General features: G+C 49.7%; 2 protein-coding genes across 2 annotated transcripts in view; one reads left to right on the forward strand and one right to left on the reverse strand.

The window, feature by feature from the left end:
* Positions 1-15,726, reverse strand: part of LOC140680256 (uncharacterized) — a 1,118,524-nt gene that overhangs the window by 293,271 nt on the left and 809,527 nt on the right. The gene's annotated exons all lie outside the window — the stretch shown is intronic.
* Positions 1-15,726, forward strand: part of LOC105760196 (uncharacterized) — a 448,806-nt gene that overhangs the window by 172,440 nt on the left and 260,640 nt on the right. The window contains exons 6-7 of the mRNA XM_072919757.1: positions 10,067-10,493; positions 11,611-11,614. Of these exons, the coding sequence (XP_072775858.1) occupies positions 10,067-10,493; positions 11,611-11,614 (431 nt within the window). The remainder of the gene's footprint in view (positions 1-10,066; positions 10,494-11,610; positions 11,615-15,726) is intronic.

The following is a 15,726-nucleotide window of genomic DNA, read 5'->3' on the forward strand; positions in this document are numbered from 1 at the left end:
GCTTCTTTGCCCCAGTTTTATTTATGATTGCTTACATTGTTGTGAAAAACCAAAATATACTTCTTGTAGGAACTCTTCCTGATAATAAGACTATACAATATTTCAGGAATGTATTTAGACAGTCAGCTTATTGTTCTAAAATCTGAGAGATAGGCAGGAAACATACTAGAGTCAGTTAAGGATTACAGTAAAATAAGAACATAATAGTACTTTAATAGAGTTAATTAATTAATAGAGTTAAGTAAGTATTATAGTTTTATAACTATATAATAGTAATTTATAGAGCTACAGATATCTGAAAAATGTATAAAAGGCAAAATACTTTTCGTCATCACCCCAAATTTCCCATCCTGCTCCAAGCAGGAAATTGAAAACACTCTCAGGAAAGCTCCTGACCTTTACAGCAATCCCAGGCTTACCTTCTTTGGGAAGTGTCCTCCGGAGCTGTGCCCAGGCTGGTCTGGAGCTGGGAGCAGCCCTGCCCCACCCAGCCCCTCTCAGCAGCAGCACCTGCCCTGCTCAGGGTGGCTCCTTCCCCCCACAGCTCCTGGCCAGCGCTGGGAGCAGCTCCAGGGCCGGCTGAGAGCTGTCCCTGGCAGGCAGCAGAGTCCCTGGCCCAGCACAGCGCCCTGGGCTGCAGGACCCTGCTCTGCAGGACAGCCCTGGGCACCCCTGGCTGCTCTGCACAGGAGATGAGCAGAGAATGCACTCACAGGGTCTGTGGGCATTGGGATGCTCCAGCTTTAGGAGATCACTCCAGGAGCTGCAGCTGCACTGTCCTGCAGCCAGAGGTTCCTGTGCCAAGGGCTGGCAGTGATTCTGCCCCAGGCACTTCTCAGCCCCTTCCCAGCCCTGACTGATTGAAGCTCTCTGTGCCTCTGTGCTGTGCCTGGGCTGGCTGCAGGCAGTGCCCCAGCCCTGCTGGGCTGGGAGAAGAGCTGCTCAGCAAGAGAAATGTGCTTTTGAAGCTCTGCTTGGTTGCCAGATCACCCTCTGTGCCAGGAGCCTGGCCCAGCTCAGCAGCACAGACACAGCACAAGGACTTTAATAACCCTCTGGGGCTTTGTGCTCAGGCCCTGAACATCAGGTCCTGAGAGGGAGCTGCAGAAACCTCTCCAGAACTCCAAGTCAGAATCCAACTCCAAAGTTTCTTGGACTTTTAATGGGTCCCACTGAGGGACACGACTGAGAAAGTGTCCCCAGGCCCCAGGCAGAGCAGAGAACTGGAGGCACTGATGACAGGTGGGGACAAAGAGAAGCCAAGTCTTGGTGCCCTGGGGCACAGCAGGATCTGTGCCACCAAGGGCTGGGAGGAGACACCTTGTCCTGAGGCCCTGGGGCCTCCTGGCACAGCCCCAGCCAGGCTGGGCACTGTCACCCCCTGGTCCTGCCCTCAGCATCCCCCCCTAGCCCACATCCCAGTGGCCTCAAGGATCTGCTGGAAGGAGTCCCTGGGGAGCCTTGGTCAGGAATGGCCCTGGGGATTCCTTCATGCTCCCAGAACTTCATTTCTTTTAAGGTACTTGGTGTTTCCCTTTTGATACAGACTCTGTGAGAGGTTTGTGCAATCATGGCCCCAATTATCTGCTTTAACGAATCCCTTGAGAGCTTTGTACTGACACTCACTGGGGCTCATTAATACTCTGAGATACTAAACTTTTTTCAGGTACTTTGGATTTTCCTTTCCACACTGAGAGGTTTTTGTGCCATTTTGAGTCTCCAATTCTCTCCTTCAAGGAGTCCATGAGGAGCCTGTGTTGGGGATGGACCTCAGTGGCACCCATTAATGCTTTGAGACAGTTTGGGGTTTTCTTCTGCTGTTGACTCCTGGAAAGGTTTGTGCAATCTCCTCTCAGGCCCTGAGGTTCCAGGGCTCAGCTCCAAATGCACCATGAGGCTCATTAGGTTCAGGCAACTCCTGACAAACCATGGCTCTGCCTTGTTTTCCCTCTGGTCTGGGGCAGTTCATCAGGAAGTTTCTGTAGTAGTTTTGGTTCACCATTTTGGGATTTCTTGGGCAATATATCAATAAGTGTGGTGGGTTCAGTGCTGTCTAATTACCAGTGCACTCACTAGAATATACTTACTCATTTCCTGCTGTGAGGTAGGATAAGGAGAAAGGGAAAGTGGGATCAAAACTTTAAAACAGCATATAGAAAAGTTTATTAGCAGTAACTAAAAGAAAGAGTAATAAGAATCAGCACAAAACTTTCAGAACACTCATCTTCTCGCCACAACTTTTTCTTCCTTATTGACAATGTAAGGAGACAAACCCTAAAATTTCAGTCAGTTTACCACCTCTAGAATAGTCCTTCTTCACTTCACTTAGGGTGAGGAGTCTCTTTTTCTTGCTATGGAGACTTCTCCATAAGGAAACAGTTCTCTTGTGGTTCTCAAATTCCATGAATAGCAGCCACTCGGAAAAAGTGTAATAGTGAAATCCCTGCCATTTTTTCACAGCTTTTTCCACAGCTGTGTTTATGGGCCATGTCAGCTTATGGGGTATTAGTTTAAAGATGAGTTGTTCAAGACCAGAGGTTCTCTTCAACTGCTTCTGAAATCATCTCTGGGAACAGAGGTCTTCTTCTCTCCCTGAGGGCACAGGGTCTCATCACTCTTCTCTCTTTCTCTGTTCAAACTTCTCATGGGATCTCAGCTACTTCAACATTTGCTTACTTTAGCGTGGAGGCCTTTGCTGAAACAAGTCATCTCCCCATACTTTTCAATGCCTTATAGGGAAAAAGAGAGTCTGATGTATCAATGAAATCCTTCTCCATAGCTTTAGCAGAGGATTTCAGCCCCAAGATCAAGGCATCTCGTCATCCCTCCCATCTGGGACTCAACTTCCTCTTCACTGACCTCAGTGGGTTCATGTTGCTGCTCTGTGTGCCTGCCCTGTGTCCTTTTCTCTCACTGGAGGGAGGATGGCAGCACTGGCAGAGTCAATATCTGCCCGGGGCTGCAGATGGTTCCGTGAGCCCGGCCGGGCTCGGTCCTTGCGGCCGGAGCTGTTTTCCCATGGAGGTTTCTGCAGCGGCTGCGCTGGGGCTGTGTCAGGCTGGGCCGCGCTGGGGCAGGGCCAGGATCTCAGCAGCCAGGCCAGAAGGCTGAGACGGGGCTGGGCTGGCCTTGGCACCTCTTTGGGGCCAGAGGGGAGAGAGACCCAGCCAGGCTTTCTCATCTTAAACTTGTGTCTGCACAGAGGCATCTGCAGTTTGCTTAGTGGTTTAACAGATTGTCAGCTCTCAAAGCTAATTACTGATTGTTTTTTTGTCAAAGAGGAAACTTCTAGAAGCTTCTCTCAGGACATCACTTCCATGATAGAAAACCACCACAACAGCACAAAGCACAGAGCTCCTTTGTTCATATGTAGTGGTCATGTGCCTGAGGCCTCAAAACCCCACCTTGGGAGATCTCTGGGCTCTCTCCAAGGTGTTTTCAATAAAAACATTCATCTCAGAGTCTAAGAAAAACACCAGAGCAAAGGGCCAGCCTGACCTGTCTGTCCTGGCTACATTTGTCTGGGAGCAATCCTTGGATATATGGAAATTGGGAGGCCAACTTCTAATTTTGGCCATGGGCCCTGGACATGAAAGCCGGTTCTTTTCCACAGGAATGAAGGAAGAGAGTGCCAATGTTTCCTGGAGGGATGAGACGTGACCACCAGAGGCCAACCAGAGCAGCCAGATTTTGTTCTCAGAGATACCCTTGCATATAGGAATTTTTTAGGGAGAATTCCAGTTTTGGCAATGAGCATCTGAAAAGAGGAAAAGTTCTTTTCCATAGAAAGGAAAGCACGGACCCCCTGTGCTCCACGAGCTGATGAGAAGCAGGCATTGACATCCTAACATCAGCCAGACCTGTCAGGTGGTCCCTGGCAGGCCAAGTCAGCCAGACCTGTTCCATGTTCCCTCAGTTCCATGGGGCCCCACAGTGTCCCAATGGTCCCTGGCTTCCAGGAGACCCTGAGGTGTCACAATGCCCCCTTGGTGACACCAGGCCCTGAAGGGTCGGAATGGTCTCCATGGTTCCATCAGGCCCCACAGAGTCATAATGGTCTCTGGGTCCATGAAGCCCCGTGGTGTCACCATGGCCCCTTGGTTCCATGGGCTCCAGTGGTGCCACAATGATCCCCTTGGCTCCATGAGGTGCCCACAGTGTCACAGTGATCTCCATGGGAAGGGAAGAACCAAGCCCCAGGGTGGCAGGGGCAGCCACCAGAGGCCAAAGCCAGCCAGACTTGATGGTACTGGCAGATTCTGGCTGGGAGCAACCATTGGATATAGGGAATTTTAGAGGTGGAATCCCACTTTCAGACATGGACATCTGGGGGAGAAGGACGGTCCTTTTCCAAAGGAAGAAAAGCACGGAACACCGGTGTTTCAGAGGAGAGGAGAGGAGAGGAGAGGAGAGGAGAGGAGAGGAGAGGAGAGGAGAGGAGAGGAGAGGAGAGGAGAGGAGAGGAGAGGAGAGGAGAGGAGAGGAGAGGAGAGGAGAGGAGAGGAGAGGAGAGGAGAGGAGAGGAGAGGAGAGGAGAGGAGAGGAGAGGAGAGGAGAGGAGAGGAGAGGAGAGGAGAGGAGAGGAGAGGAGAGGAGAGGAGAGGAGAGGAGAGGAGAGGAGAGGAGAGGAGAGGAGAGGAGAGGAGAGGAGAGGAGAGGAGAGGAGAGGAGAGGAGAGGAGAGGAGAGGAGAGGAGAGGAGAGGAGAGGAGAGGAGAGGAGAGGAGAGGAGAGGAGAGGAGAGGAGAGGAGAGGAGAGGAGAGGAGAGGAGAGGAGAGGAGAGGAGAGGAGAGGAGAGGAGAGGAGAGGAGAGGAGAGGAGAGGAGAGGAGAGGAGAGGAGAGGAGAGGAGAGGAGAGGAGAGGAGAGGAGAGGAGAGGAGAGGAGAGGAGAGGAGAGGAGAGGAGAGGAGAGGAGAGGAGGAGAGGAGAGGAGAGGAGAGGAGAGGAGAGGAGAGGAGAGGAGAGGAGAGGAGAGGAGAGGAGAGGAGAGGAGAGGAGAGGAGAGGAGAGGAGAGGAGAGGAGAGGAGAGGAGAGGAGAGGAGAGGAGAGGAGAGGAGAGGAGAGGAGAGGAGAGGAGAGGAGAGGAGAGGAGAGGAGAGGAGAGGAGAGGAGAGGAGAGGAGAGGAGAGGAGAGGAGAGGAGAGGAGAGGAGAGGAGAGGAGAGGAGAGGAGAGGAGAGGAGAGGAGAGGAGAGGAGAGGAGAGGAGAGGAGAGGAGAGGAGAGGAGAGGAGAGGAGAGGAGAGGAAGTGGCTCCTGTGAGGCCAAGCCAGCCAGACCTGTTTCTCCTGGAAACTCTTGTCATGGAGTAATCCTTGGATTAATGGAATTTGGGATGAAGAATGTCAGTTTTGACCACGGACACCTTTAGAAAAAAGAAGGTTCTTTTCCATTAGAAGGAAAGCACTGAGCTCCAGTATTTCAAAAGCTGATGAGAAGGAGCCCCCCAGAGGCCAAAGGCAGCCAGACCTGTCTGTCCTGGCAGCTTTCACTTGGGAGCAATCCTTCGATGTACTGAGTTTTGGAGGTGGAATCCCAGGTTTAGCCATGGGTGCCTGGACAGGAAGAAGAGTTCTTTTCATTAGGAAGGAAAGCACAGAGCCCCAGTGTTTCAGAGGAACATGAGTGCCAGACCTCAGGAAGCCAAGGCCAGCCAGACTTGTGATTCCTGGCATCATTTTTCTGGGAGCTATCTTTGTATATAGGGAATTTGGGAGGCAGATCCCAAATTTTGGCCATGGGTGCCTGGTCGAGATGGATGCTTTTTAAGCAAGAAAAGCACACGGACTCAGTGTCTGAAAGGCAGATGAGAGGTGGCCCCTGGGTGGCCAAGGCAGCCCGACCTGTTTCTATTCGCAGATTTCATCGGGGAAAAATCTTTGCATATAAGGAAATTTGGGGAAGGAATCCCGGTTTTGACCGTAGGCCCCGGGAGAAGAAGGACAGTTCTCTCCCATAGGATGACGAAGCAAAGAGTCAATTGTGACCCTGGGGTCCCATGGAACCAAGGGGCCATGGTGACACAGCAGGGCCATGTGGATCCAGTGGTCCATTGTGACACTGTGGATCCAAGGAGACCATGGAGACACCCCCAGAACCTCATGGAACCAAGGAGTCCATGGTGACCCAGCAGGGCTGCATGGAGCCAATGGTCCATGGTGACACTGCCCATCCAAGGAGGCCATTTGGACACTGCAGAAGCTCATGGAGCGAGGTGGCCATTGTGACACTGAAGAACTTCATGACACCAAATATCCATGGGGACACAGCAGGGCATCATGGAACCCAGGAACCGCTGTTGGCAGTGCGGAAACTCCTGGAACCAGGGGCTGTTGTGGCACTGCAGCACCAACACAGCTGCTGCACCTTGTCCCCTGCCCTGCACAGCTCCTTGGGAGGCACGGCAGGAGCAGCACCCTGGGAGCCTCGGGAATGCCCCTCTGGGATCCATGGCGCACACTCCCAGGGGCTGGAATTCCAGTTCCCAGCCAGGAAAATATGTTCTTGCCCTTAAAGGCAAAGCTCTTATGGAAGAGCCAAAAGCCAAGTGGAGCAGGATCCTACAGGGACATTTCACTGCCAGCCTTCATAACTTCACCCGTGGTTGTCATAGCTCATGGATTGGGAATTAAATCAGGGCAGGGCCTTTGGTGGGAGCTGCCCTGGGTCAAGGGAGACACAGAGAGAGAAACAGAGCAGGCGAAGGAAGGCAGGAGAGAAAGGAGGTGTTTTGGTTTGGAATGACAGGTGTCTGCTAAGGGAGGCAGGGGCCTCCCCTGAAATGGAAAAATGTAGACTCTTTCTTTATGAATTGTTATACATTTGAAATTAAGGGGGCCTCTCTAGTAACAATGTGGGAGCAGGAATAGCAGTTTTTTATTAGGGAAGAAAATAAAAAGATAAAATAAACAATGCAGTAAACGAAAACAACACTGACAGAGTCAGAATACAACCTGACACTCTGTTGGACAGGGTGTTGGCTGCAGTCCAATTGGAATGGTGGCTGCAGTCCTCCTGCAGTGTCAGGTGTGGTTCTGTTGGAGAAGTGATCCTGTAGAAAAGGGTGTCTTCTTCTGAAGAGGAAGAGGCAGCTGTTCCTCTGAGAAATCCAGCCCAGAAAAAGCTTTGTTGGTGGGCCAGAATCTCAAATCTAGATGCAGGTAGGAATGCTTGGCTCCTCTTTCTGGGCGGAGCATCTCACAGTGGGATGTTACAGTTCTTATCAGTCATGCAGTGACATTCAATAGCCCATTATCAGCAGATGTCTGCCCTGAGGGAGGATTGATTGTAGAAGAGATAAGGAAAAACTGCCCACTTAGCACAGGACAACTGCCAAACAGATGGCAAATAGAACACATCTTGCTTTTCAGTCTGGGACAGGAGGTCACAAACAAAATCAGCTGAGAAGGCAGCACTCTGAAAAGCAAACCAAAATTGACAGAAAATGAATGGAACAGAAATCAATAATTCTGGAAGTTTTATTTACTATCAAAATAAATCACAACCACCCAGACCCACACAATCTTAATCCCACAACCTCAAATTTAGATCTCACTTCTCCTGATCTCCTTCCAACCCCATCTCACCCTAGAGGCTGTGGAACTGAGTAATTCTTGCATGGGACTGAGGTGAGAACCAGCCATTTTGAGGTGGGATTGAGCAATTTTGGGGAAAGATTGAGATGTTTCCAGTGGCATTGAGTCATTTTGAGGTGACAGATCAATCCACCTTGGCTTTTGGAGTGCAAAGATATGGAGAATACTACCAGATATTCCCCAAGAACCCACAAATCCTCCAGAATACGCTCCCAAAACATAAATCCTGTCTCAGATACCTCTTAAATGGTGGGACTTTTGACATCTCTGATCAATACTCTTTTTAGGCATTTTTCAGGTGTTTTTAAGTGATAAAGACAAATCAGAAGAAAATTAGGGCCAAACCAAAACCAGAGATCCCTTGAGCATCCCCTGGGCACAAGACAAAACAAACTCAGCAGAAATTAAACTTAACCCTCCATAAAATGCCTTGAGGAAGATTTGCTCTTCCCACAAGTCACTTGTGATGGAAACACAAACAAATCCCAAACATTAATAAACCAGCAGCAGAAGCAATTCTGTGGCAATTCCAAATTCCATCACTTCCAGCACAGCTCCAACTCAGATGCTGGCAGGTTCTAAAAAAGAGACATGGAAATTTGGCCCAATACAGATTATTAAAAGGAAGGGAAAGCTCTGTGGAGCTGTCACAAAGGTGACGGGAACGAAGAAAATAATGATTCTCATATTTGGAAAAGCCCCCAAGCCTGCGAATTCACTAATTATTCGGGAGTTTGGCTACTTGAGCTGGGCTTCTTGTAGGACTTTAGTAGCCTTGTGTTCCTCACCTTGGGGTGACTGATTCTGGTCAGTTTCACTGGTATGATTTGCTCCCTTTCCTCCAGTGACTTTAATGAACTTTTCAGGGAAGGACAGGAATGTATTTTCTTTACACTGGCCACCCACAACAGCCATTTTCTTCATAAGTTCTCCCAAAAGTTGCTCAGAGGAAGCTGCATCCAAGTTTCCAAGAGTTCATCCAGAAAGAGGCAGAACCTCCTCATAGGAGGGAACCAGGCTGATGTCAAAGGCACTTGGGGTCAGACAGCAGTGCCCTGAACTCACTGTGCAAAATAATGTTGCAAGCTGGTTAATAAAATGGTTAGAGACGCCTCTGCCCCAATTAAGGTGCAAAGGTCACCAAATTTAAGTGGATTTTTTTGAGGTAGAGAGAGACGGAAAGAAAGAGAAAAGGGGGGAGAGCAGGGGAGTGACAGGGAAAGAGATCTCCCCTGGGACAGGGCAAGTGTGACATTGTCCCCTGTGTGCGTGGCCTTCCCAGGGTGGGGGTTTTACACCTGAGCCAGTTTGGGTAAGGGGGGTGGTGTTCACCCCCCACCCCGAGCAGGGATTGCCTCACTGTTTCAGGTTACAGTGTCAGATGTAACCAAAAGTGTTTTCAGTCACCATCTTCATAAAATGTTATCAACAGGTGGGGCAGTGCTCTTTATCTCTTCCATGGCTCAGCCCTGATAACGCCCTCCGGGGGCCATCTTCTGTTAATGGGCCATTGAGTGTCACTGCAGGGCTGATAAAATTACATCATCCCATTGTGGGATGCTCCGCCCAGGGGGAGGAACCAAGCATTCCTACCTGGATATAATCTCACCCTTGTAACACCACGACCACCTTGCCTACTGCATTCCCAGAGGACAAGAGCTCCATAAGCACCACTGGACCTTCAGAGGAAGACCAGACCCTTCTACCGGATCACCGCTTTGACGGAATCACGTTCATCACTCCAGCCGGACTGCAGCCACCATTTCATCAGACTGCTACCACCACCCTGACCATCGGGGTGTCAGGGTATATCCTGACTCTGTCCGATTAAGCCCTTGTTTCTGTATCATTGCCTTGATTTAATTTTCTTCCTCAATTGTCATTCTGGTTTAGACTCTCTCCCTGGTTTGCCTTCAAACCAGGACAAAACTGAATGTGCTCATCCCTTGTTTTCCTCCCAAAACAGAATTTCCCATCCCGAGCCCTTTGCCAAATGGAGGAGAAGGCTGTGAAGAAGAGGAAGGCGCCCTGGGACACTGAGGCAGGTGAGGAGGAAGTCAGTGCCCCTTTCCCCCTCTCTCCTGCTCCATTTCCCAGCCCAGCACATTCCCTGGCTGCAGGACAGACCCGCTGCCGAGGCTCTGCTGACGGGGATGCACTGGGGGGATCTCCTTACCCTTCCCTCTGGAACGGAGGCAAATCCCATCCCCTCCTTGTCCTTCCTCCCCCTGAAAAGGAGCTGAGGATGGAGACCAGGGAAGATAAATACCCGTGGGAGAACCTTGTGGAAGAGGCCGTTTTGAGCAACTCCACAGCGCAAGAATCCAACAGGGAGGAAAAGCCCCGGAGATCCCACAGGAGGAGGGGCTGCAAACCCAGCCCAGGGTGCTCAGAGGAGTTAGGACCCAGCCTGTGCCAGCAAGGTGGGCAGAACTTCAGACAGAGCTCGGAGGTGGTGGTGTCTGAGAAGCTTCACAATGGGGAGAAGCCCTACAAGTGCTTGGAGTGTGGGAAGAGCTTCAGGCGGAGCAACAACCTGATCCGCCACCAGATGATCCACACTGGGGAATGGGCCTATGAGTGTGGGGAGTGTGGGAAGGGCTTCGGATGGAGCTCAGAACTCATCATCCACCAACGCAGCCACACTGGGGAGAGGCCCTACGAGTGTCCCGAGTGTCAGAAGAGGTTTCACACCAGCTCTGATCTCCTCAAACACCAGCGGATTCACACGGATGAGAGGCCCTTCCGCTGCCCCGACTGCAGGAAGGGCTTCAAGCACAACTCCACTCTTGTCAGGCACCGGCGCATCCACAGCGGGGAGAGGCCCTATAAGTGTCCCCAGTGTGGGAAGAGCTTCACCCAGAGCTCTGACTTGACCAAACACCAACGGAGGCACCGGTAAGGGAAACCCTGGGATTTCCCCGAGTGTGGGAAAAGCTTTGTGCTCTGCTCCAGCTCCATCCCCCGCTGGAGAACCCACATTGGGCACAGCCCTGGTGACCCACATTCCCTGTGATCCATGTTGGGAACACACCTGGCTGCTTCTCCCTTTGCTTTGGTCCTAATTTTCCTCTGATTCATCTTTTTTCTTTAAACACAGCCAAAACAGGGTTAAATTAAAGAAATTTATCAAAAATATCTGAAGTGCCACCATTTCACAGGCGTTTGAGGGAGAATTTAGGATCTGGGTTGATTTCCCCTGTTGCTAAGAGGCAGGAATTTGATCTCACCTTTTTTTGTTGCCAATAATTCCTCCCTTGACCCAAACCCTAACTCCACCCCTGGGATACCCTATACAAACCCCAATGGCCCTCCCTTTGCCCTGTCTTTCGGGGGTAAGAAATGGATTTTGGAGCTTTGTGAATCCAAGACCCGTCTCATTTGTTCCTGCCGCCGGCAGCTGCACCCTCCCTGAACACCACGAACTCAACTCCTGGAGGATTTGTGCGTTCTCAGGTGATTTTGGGCAGTGTTCTCCATCTCTTTGCATTTCAAAAGCCAAGAGGTATGGATCTGTCACCACAAAACCACTCAATCCCACTGAAAACAACAGAATTTTAACCTATAAAGCCACAATCCCACCTCAAATTGCTTGTTCCCACCTCAAAAAATTCAATCCCACACAAAGCTCACTCAATTCCACAGCTGCCAGGGTGAGATGGGGTTGGGAGGAGATTGGGAGAAGTGGGATCTCAGTTTGGAGCGGTGGGATGGGGATTGTGTGGGGCTGGGTGGCTGGGATGTATTTGATAGCAAATAAAACGTTCAGAGTTACTGATTTCTGTCCCATTCATTTTCAGTCAATTGTGTTTGCAGAGTGGCTCCTTCTAAGCTGATTAAATTCCTATAAAAATCCCTTTTTAAAAATCATATAACCCAAACAAACCAAAAACTAATATCCAAATAAAACCACGCATCTGCAATTAAGTTCTTCAAAAATAATTTAATTTTTTTAGCATACTTAAGGATGTTAATAAAGTTTAATTATTTGCTTAAAATGTATGAGAAATTATAGTGGTGTTTGTTTTTGTGTTTAGAAAGTTTGTGATAGCAATTGTTTTACTAAGGTGTGTTAGATTGTATGTTAGTTTTTTTAGGTATTTTTTATCTAAAGTCTATTAGCTAATGAGTTAAAAGTTTCAAAAGGTATTTCTTGGTATATAATTTATTTAAATTTATTGGTAATGTTACATTAATACTTATTCTTGTTTAGGGTTAAATCATTATTGGAGTATTGTAAGTAGGAGTTGAAATTATTATATTTCATTTTTATTCTATTTCATTTTAATTATAGTTTATTGATTTGTAATTTTATTATAAGTTGTTGAGAGGATAGGAAGGAAATTCAAGGGCAGGAACATTTTTTCCTGGCTGAGAACTGGAATTCCAGACCCTGGGAGTGTGTGCAGGGATCAAATATAGACTGGGATCACCTGGACTGTGATCCTATGGACTGGGACCATATGAATCGGGACCCTACTGATCCATACTGGGATCAGCTGCACTGGGATCAAATATGGGCTTGGACCTTTTGGAATGGGACCATACTGATACAGACTGGGATAAACTGTGTTGAGATTATATGACTGGGATCAGATGGACTGGGATTGCACAGACTGGGATTGTAGACTGGGATCATATGGACTGGGAAAAAGTACTGGCTACCACTGGCTACCATCCACATATAAAGGTGGCCACCTCAAGGTGGCTTGTTCCTGTTTGGGGGTTCCATCTCCCTCTTTCCCCCGCCTTCCCCATCGTTCCCCCGATCCCCAATCCCCTCCCCCGTGTTTGGTTTTGGGGGTTCCAGACATTGCACCTGGAGCTGCCCCAAATAACCCCAAACAAACCCCAAGTAACCCCAAACAACCCCAAACAAACCCCAAGTAACCCCAAACAAACCCCAAGTAACCCCAAACAACCCCAAACAAACCCCAAGTAACCCCACTGTGTCCCCGAGGGCTGGAGTGGATTTGGGGGGGATCATGACCCCAAACTTTGGGGACTGGGGGGATTGGTCCTAAAAGTTGATGTTTAGGGGGTTTGACACCTCGGGGTTTGGGAGTTTTTGACCCCAAACTTTGGGAACTGGGGCAGTTTGATACCCCAGGGTTTGGGATTTTGCCCTGGGTACAACACTGGGAAAAAAAGGGCAATTGAGGTGGGAATTGGTGGATGCAAGATGGGGAAAGATCCTGGGTGGGAAAAGGGGATTTAGGGTGGACAGGGAAGGATTTGGGGTGAGAAAAGGAGATTTGGGATGGGAAAACGGGAATGAGGTGGGAATTGGGGTGGAAAAGGGAGATTTCAGCATTGGAAAAGGGATCTGGGGACAGACAAAAGATGTGGGGAGGCAAAAGGAGAATTTGTCATGAGAAAAGGAGGATTTAGGGTGGGAAAAGAAGGATTTGGGGTCAAAAAGACATTAGGGATTAAAAGTGATTTTGGGATAGAAAAAAGAAGGATTTGGGATAAAAAAAGGAGGATTTAGGAGTAAAAAAGGATTTAGGATAAAAAAGGGAGGATTTGGGCTGAGCTGAGCTGAACTTACCTGGGGGAGTGGGGGCGTGCAGGGGGTTTGGGGCAGGGTCAGGACCATTTCTGGGGCAGTTTTCTAGGATTTTGGAGTATTTTTGTGGGATTTGACGGCAGGTCTATGGGATTTGTGTGCAGTTTTATAGGATTTAGGGTGTTTTGGGGTGGTTTTGAAGGATTTTTGGGTGTTTCTATGGGATTTGGGAGCACTTTTGCAGGATTTCAGGGGTTTCTACAGGATTTTGGGGTGCTTTGAGGGATTTCAGGGCATTTCTATGGGATTTTGGGGTGGTCTGGAGAGTCTATAGGGTGTTTCTATGGGATTTTGGGTCAGCTTGAAGGCATTTGAGGTGCTTTGGAGCAGCTTTAGGGTATTCAGGTACAGCTTTGAAGAATTTTGGGGTGGTTTGGGAGGATTTCACTGTGTTCCTCTGAGATTACAGGGTGGTTTGGAGAGATTTGGGGTGTTTTGGGGCAGATTTTGGGTATCTAGGGGCAGGTGTGAGGTGGTTTTTCAGGATTTTGGGGTATTTCAGGCCCGTTTTTTGGGGGGGTTGGGGTTATTTTGCTGGGGTTTGGGGTGTTTTGGGTCACCTTTTGGCGAAGGAGATCTCCATGGCGTGGCTCTGGGTGATGCTGAAGCCCTGCAGGGCCCCGCGGGCGGCGCCCAGCTGCACCTCGGTGTCCAACTGCAGCAAGGCGATGTCGCGGTGCCCGGGCACCAGCACAGCTCCTGGAACCCCGGGAACCTGGGATGGGAACGGGGCCAGGAGAGCCCGGAACACCCGGGAATGTTCCCACAGACACCCGGGAACCTCCCCCAGACACCCGGGAATGTTCCCACAGACACCCGGGAACCTCCCCCAGACACCCGGAAATGTTCCCACAGACACCCGGCAATGTTCCCTCAGACACCCGGTAACCTCCCCCAGACACCCAGGAATGTTCCCACAGACACCCAGGAATGTTCCCACAGACACCCGGGAATGTTCCCACAGACACCCGGGAATGTTCCCACAGACACCCGGCAATGTTCCCACAGACACCCGGGAACCTCCCCCAGACACCCGGGAATGTTCCCCCAGACACCCGGGAATGTTCCCTCAGACACCCGGGAATGTTCCCATGTTCCCTCAGATACCCGGGAACCTCCCCCAGACACCCGGGAATGTTCCCCAAACACTTGGGAATGTTCCCACAGACACCCCGGAACCTCCCCCAGACACCCAGGAATGTTCCCCCAGAAACCCGGGAACGTTCCCCCAAAAATCCAGGAATATCCCCCCAAATCAAGAAATGCTCTCAGAAAAAAAAAAAAAAAAATCATTATATATAAAATGATTGTCAGTGTTGCACTTGTGGCACCACACAGTTTTTTGGCAGTCTCGCCAGAGATGGCCTGTTCCACTGCATCGAAAGCAAATGGTTTTAGATGATTTAAGATTAGGTTGACTTTTGCTGCGACAAAGTGAGTTGTTACCTTTGCTGCCTGACAAGGCAGCTGCAATCATGTGTCGTTGTTGCATGGCATCTTGGATGGTTGCTGTGAATGCTGCAGCTTGGTTGCTTTGTTCTGCACGTGTGGCTCTGACAAGCATCTCGTCAACTGGACAGCCCTGAGGAAGGGTGGCTAGGATGGTTCTTGTGTGTGGGTTAGCATTTTCAAAAGCAAGAGATCGGAATAAATGTTCCTGAATGTCTGGTGGCACGTCAGGTGCATCCTTCAAAGCAGCTGACAGCCTATCAATAAATTGTCCAAATGGTTCAGTGGCTCCTTGCTTTATGGTGGCATAGGATGCTGACTTTTTCTTGTCTGGTACCAAAAGCAAAGCTTGATGGGCCAATTGCTGTGACAATTTATGTATTTCAACAGGAAAGGTAAGTTGTACCTGATTGGTTGATATGGTCCTTGCCCAGTCAGCATATCTGGCTGGACTCCAAAAAAGGGGTCTCCCACATTTGTGTGTTTGTTGGCCTCTTCAATTGCCAACCGCCTCCATTCCCTTTCAAATATGAGAAATTGGGAAGGTGTCAGGAGCAGGGATGCAATGTTAGATGAATCACCAGGACAAAGCACATCTGCTGTGAATATATACTGAATGATGTTCCTGGCTGCTTCTGATCTGATCCCATAAGTGGTGACTGTCTGCTTAGCTGATTGTAGGATTTTCCAGTCATGGGGCTCCCAGATGGCATTCCCATTAGACACTATGACAGGACAAGCCAGGGAGCTGGCAGCTTTCCAGTCACCGTCTAAAAGAGCGTCTTTCACAACTGACGCCCATCGGGACTGCAAGGGATTTTTTAAAACTGCTGGCGATGCCAATTGCTGGCCAGTGGAAGGTTCCACTGCTTGAGCCTGACGATTCGAAAGGGTGGCAAGGCGGGCTATTTTTTTCTGTAACATATTTGGTCTTTGTATCTTGTTCTGTGATCGCTTGTCCCTGCTGCAATTGACAACAGAAAGGTCTGGTTCTGAGTCATCAGAATCTGAGCTCGGTGGGAGAGGGCAGTGCAGCGCTACCGTGGTGGGATGGGAACTGGCATTTTCGGGGCTCTGCTCTGGTAATGTTTGGGTGGCTGCTTCTGCCATTCC

This window comes from Taeniopygia guttata, chromosome 30 (genome assembly GCF_048771995.1).
Source record: "Taeniopygia guttata chromosome 30, bTaeGut7.mat, whole genome shotgun sequence".
Lineage (NCBI taxonomy): Eukaryota > Metazoa > Chordata > Aves > Passeriformes > Estrildidae > Taeniopygia > Taeniopygia guttata.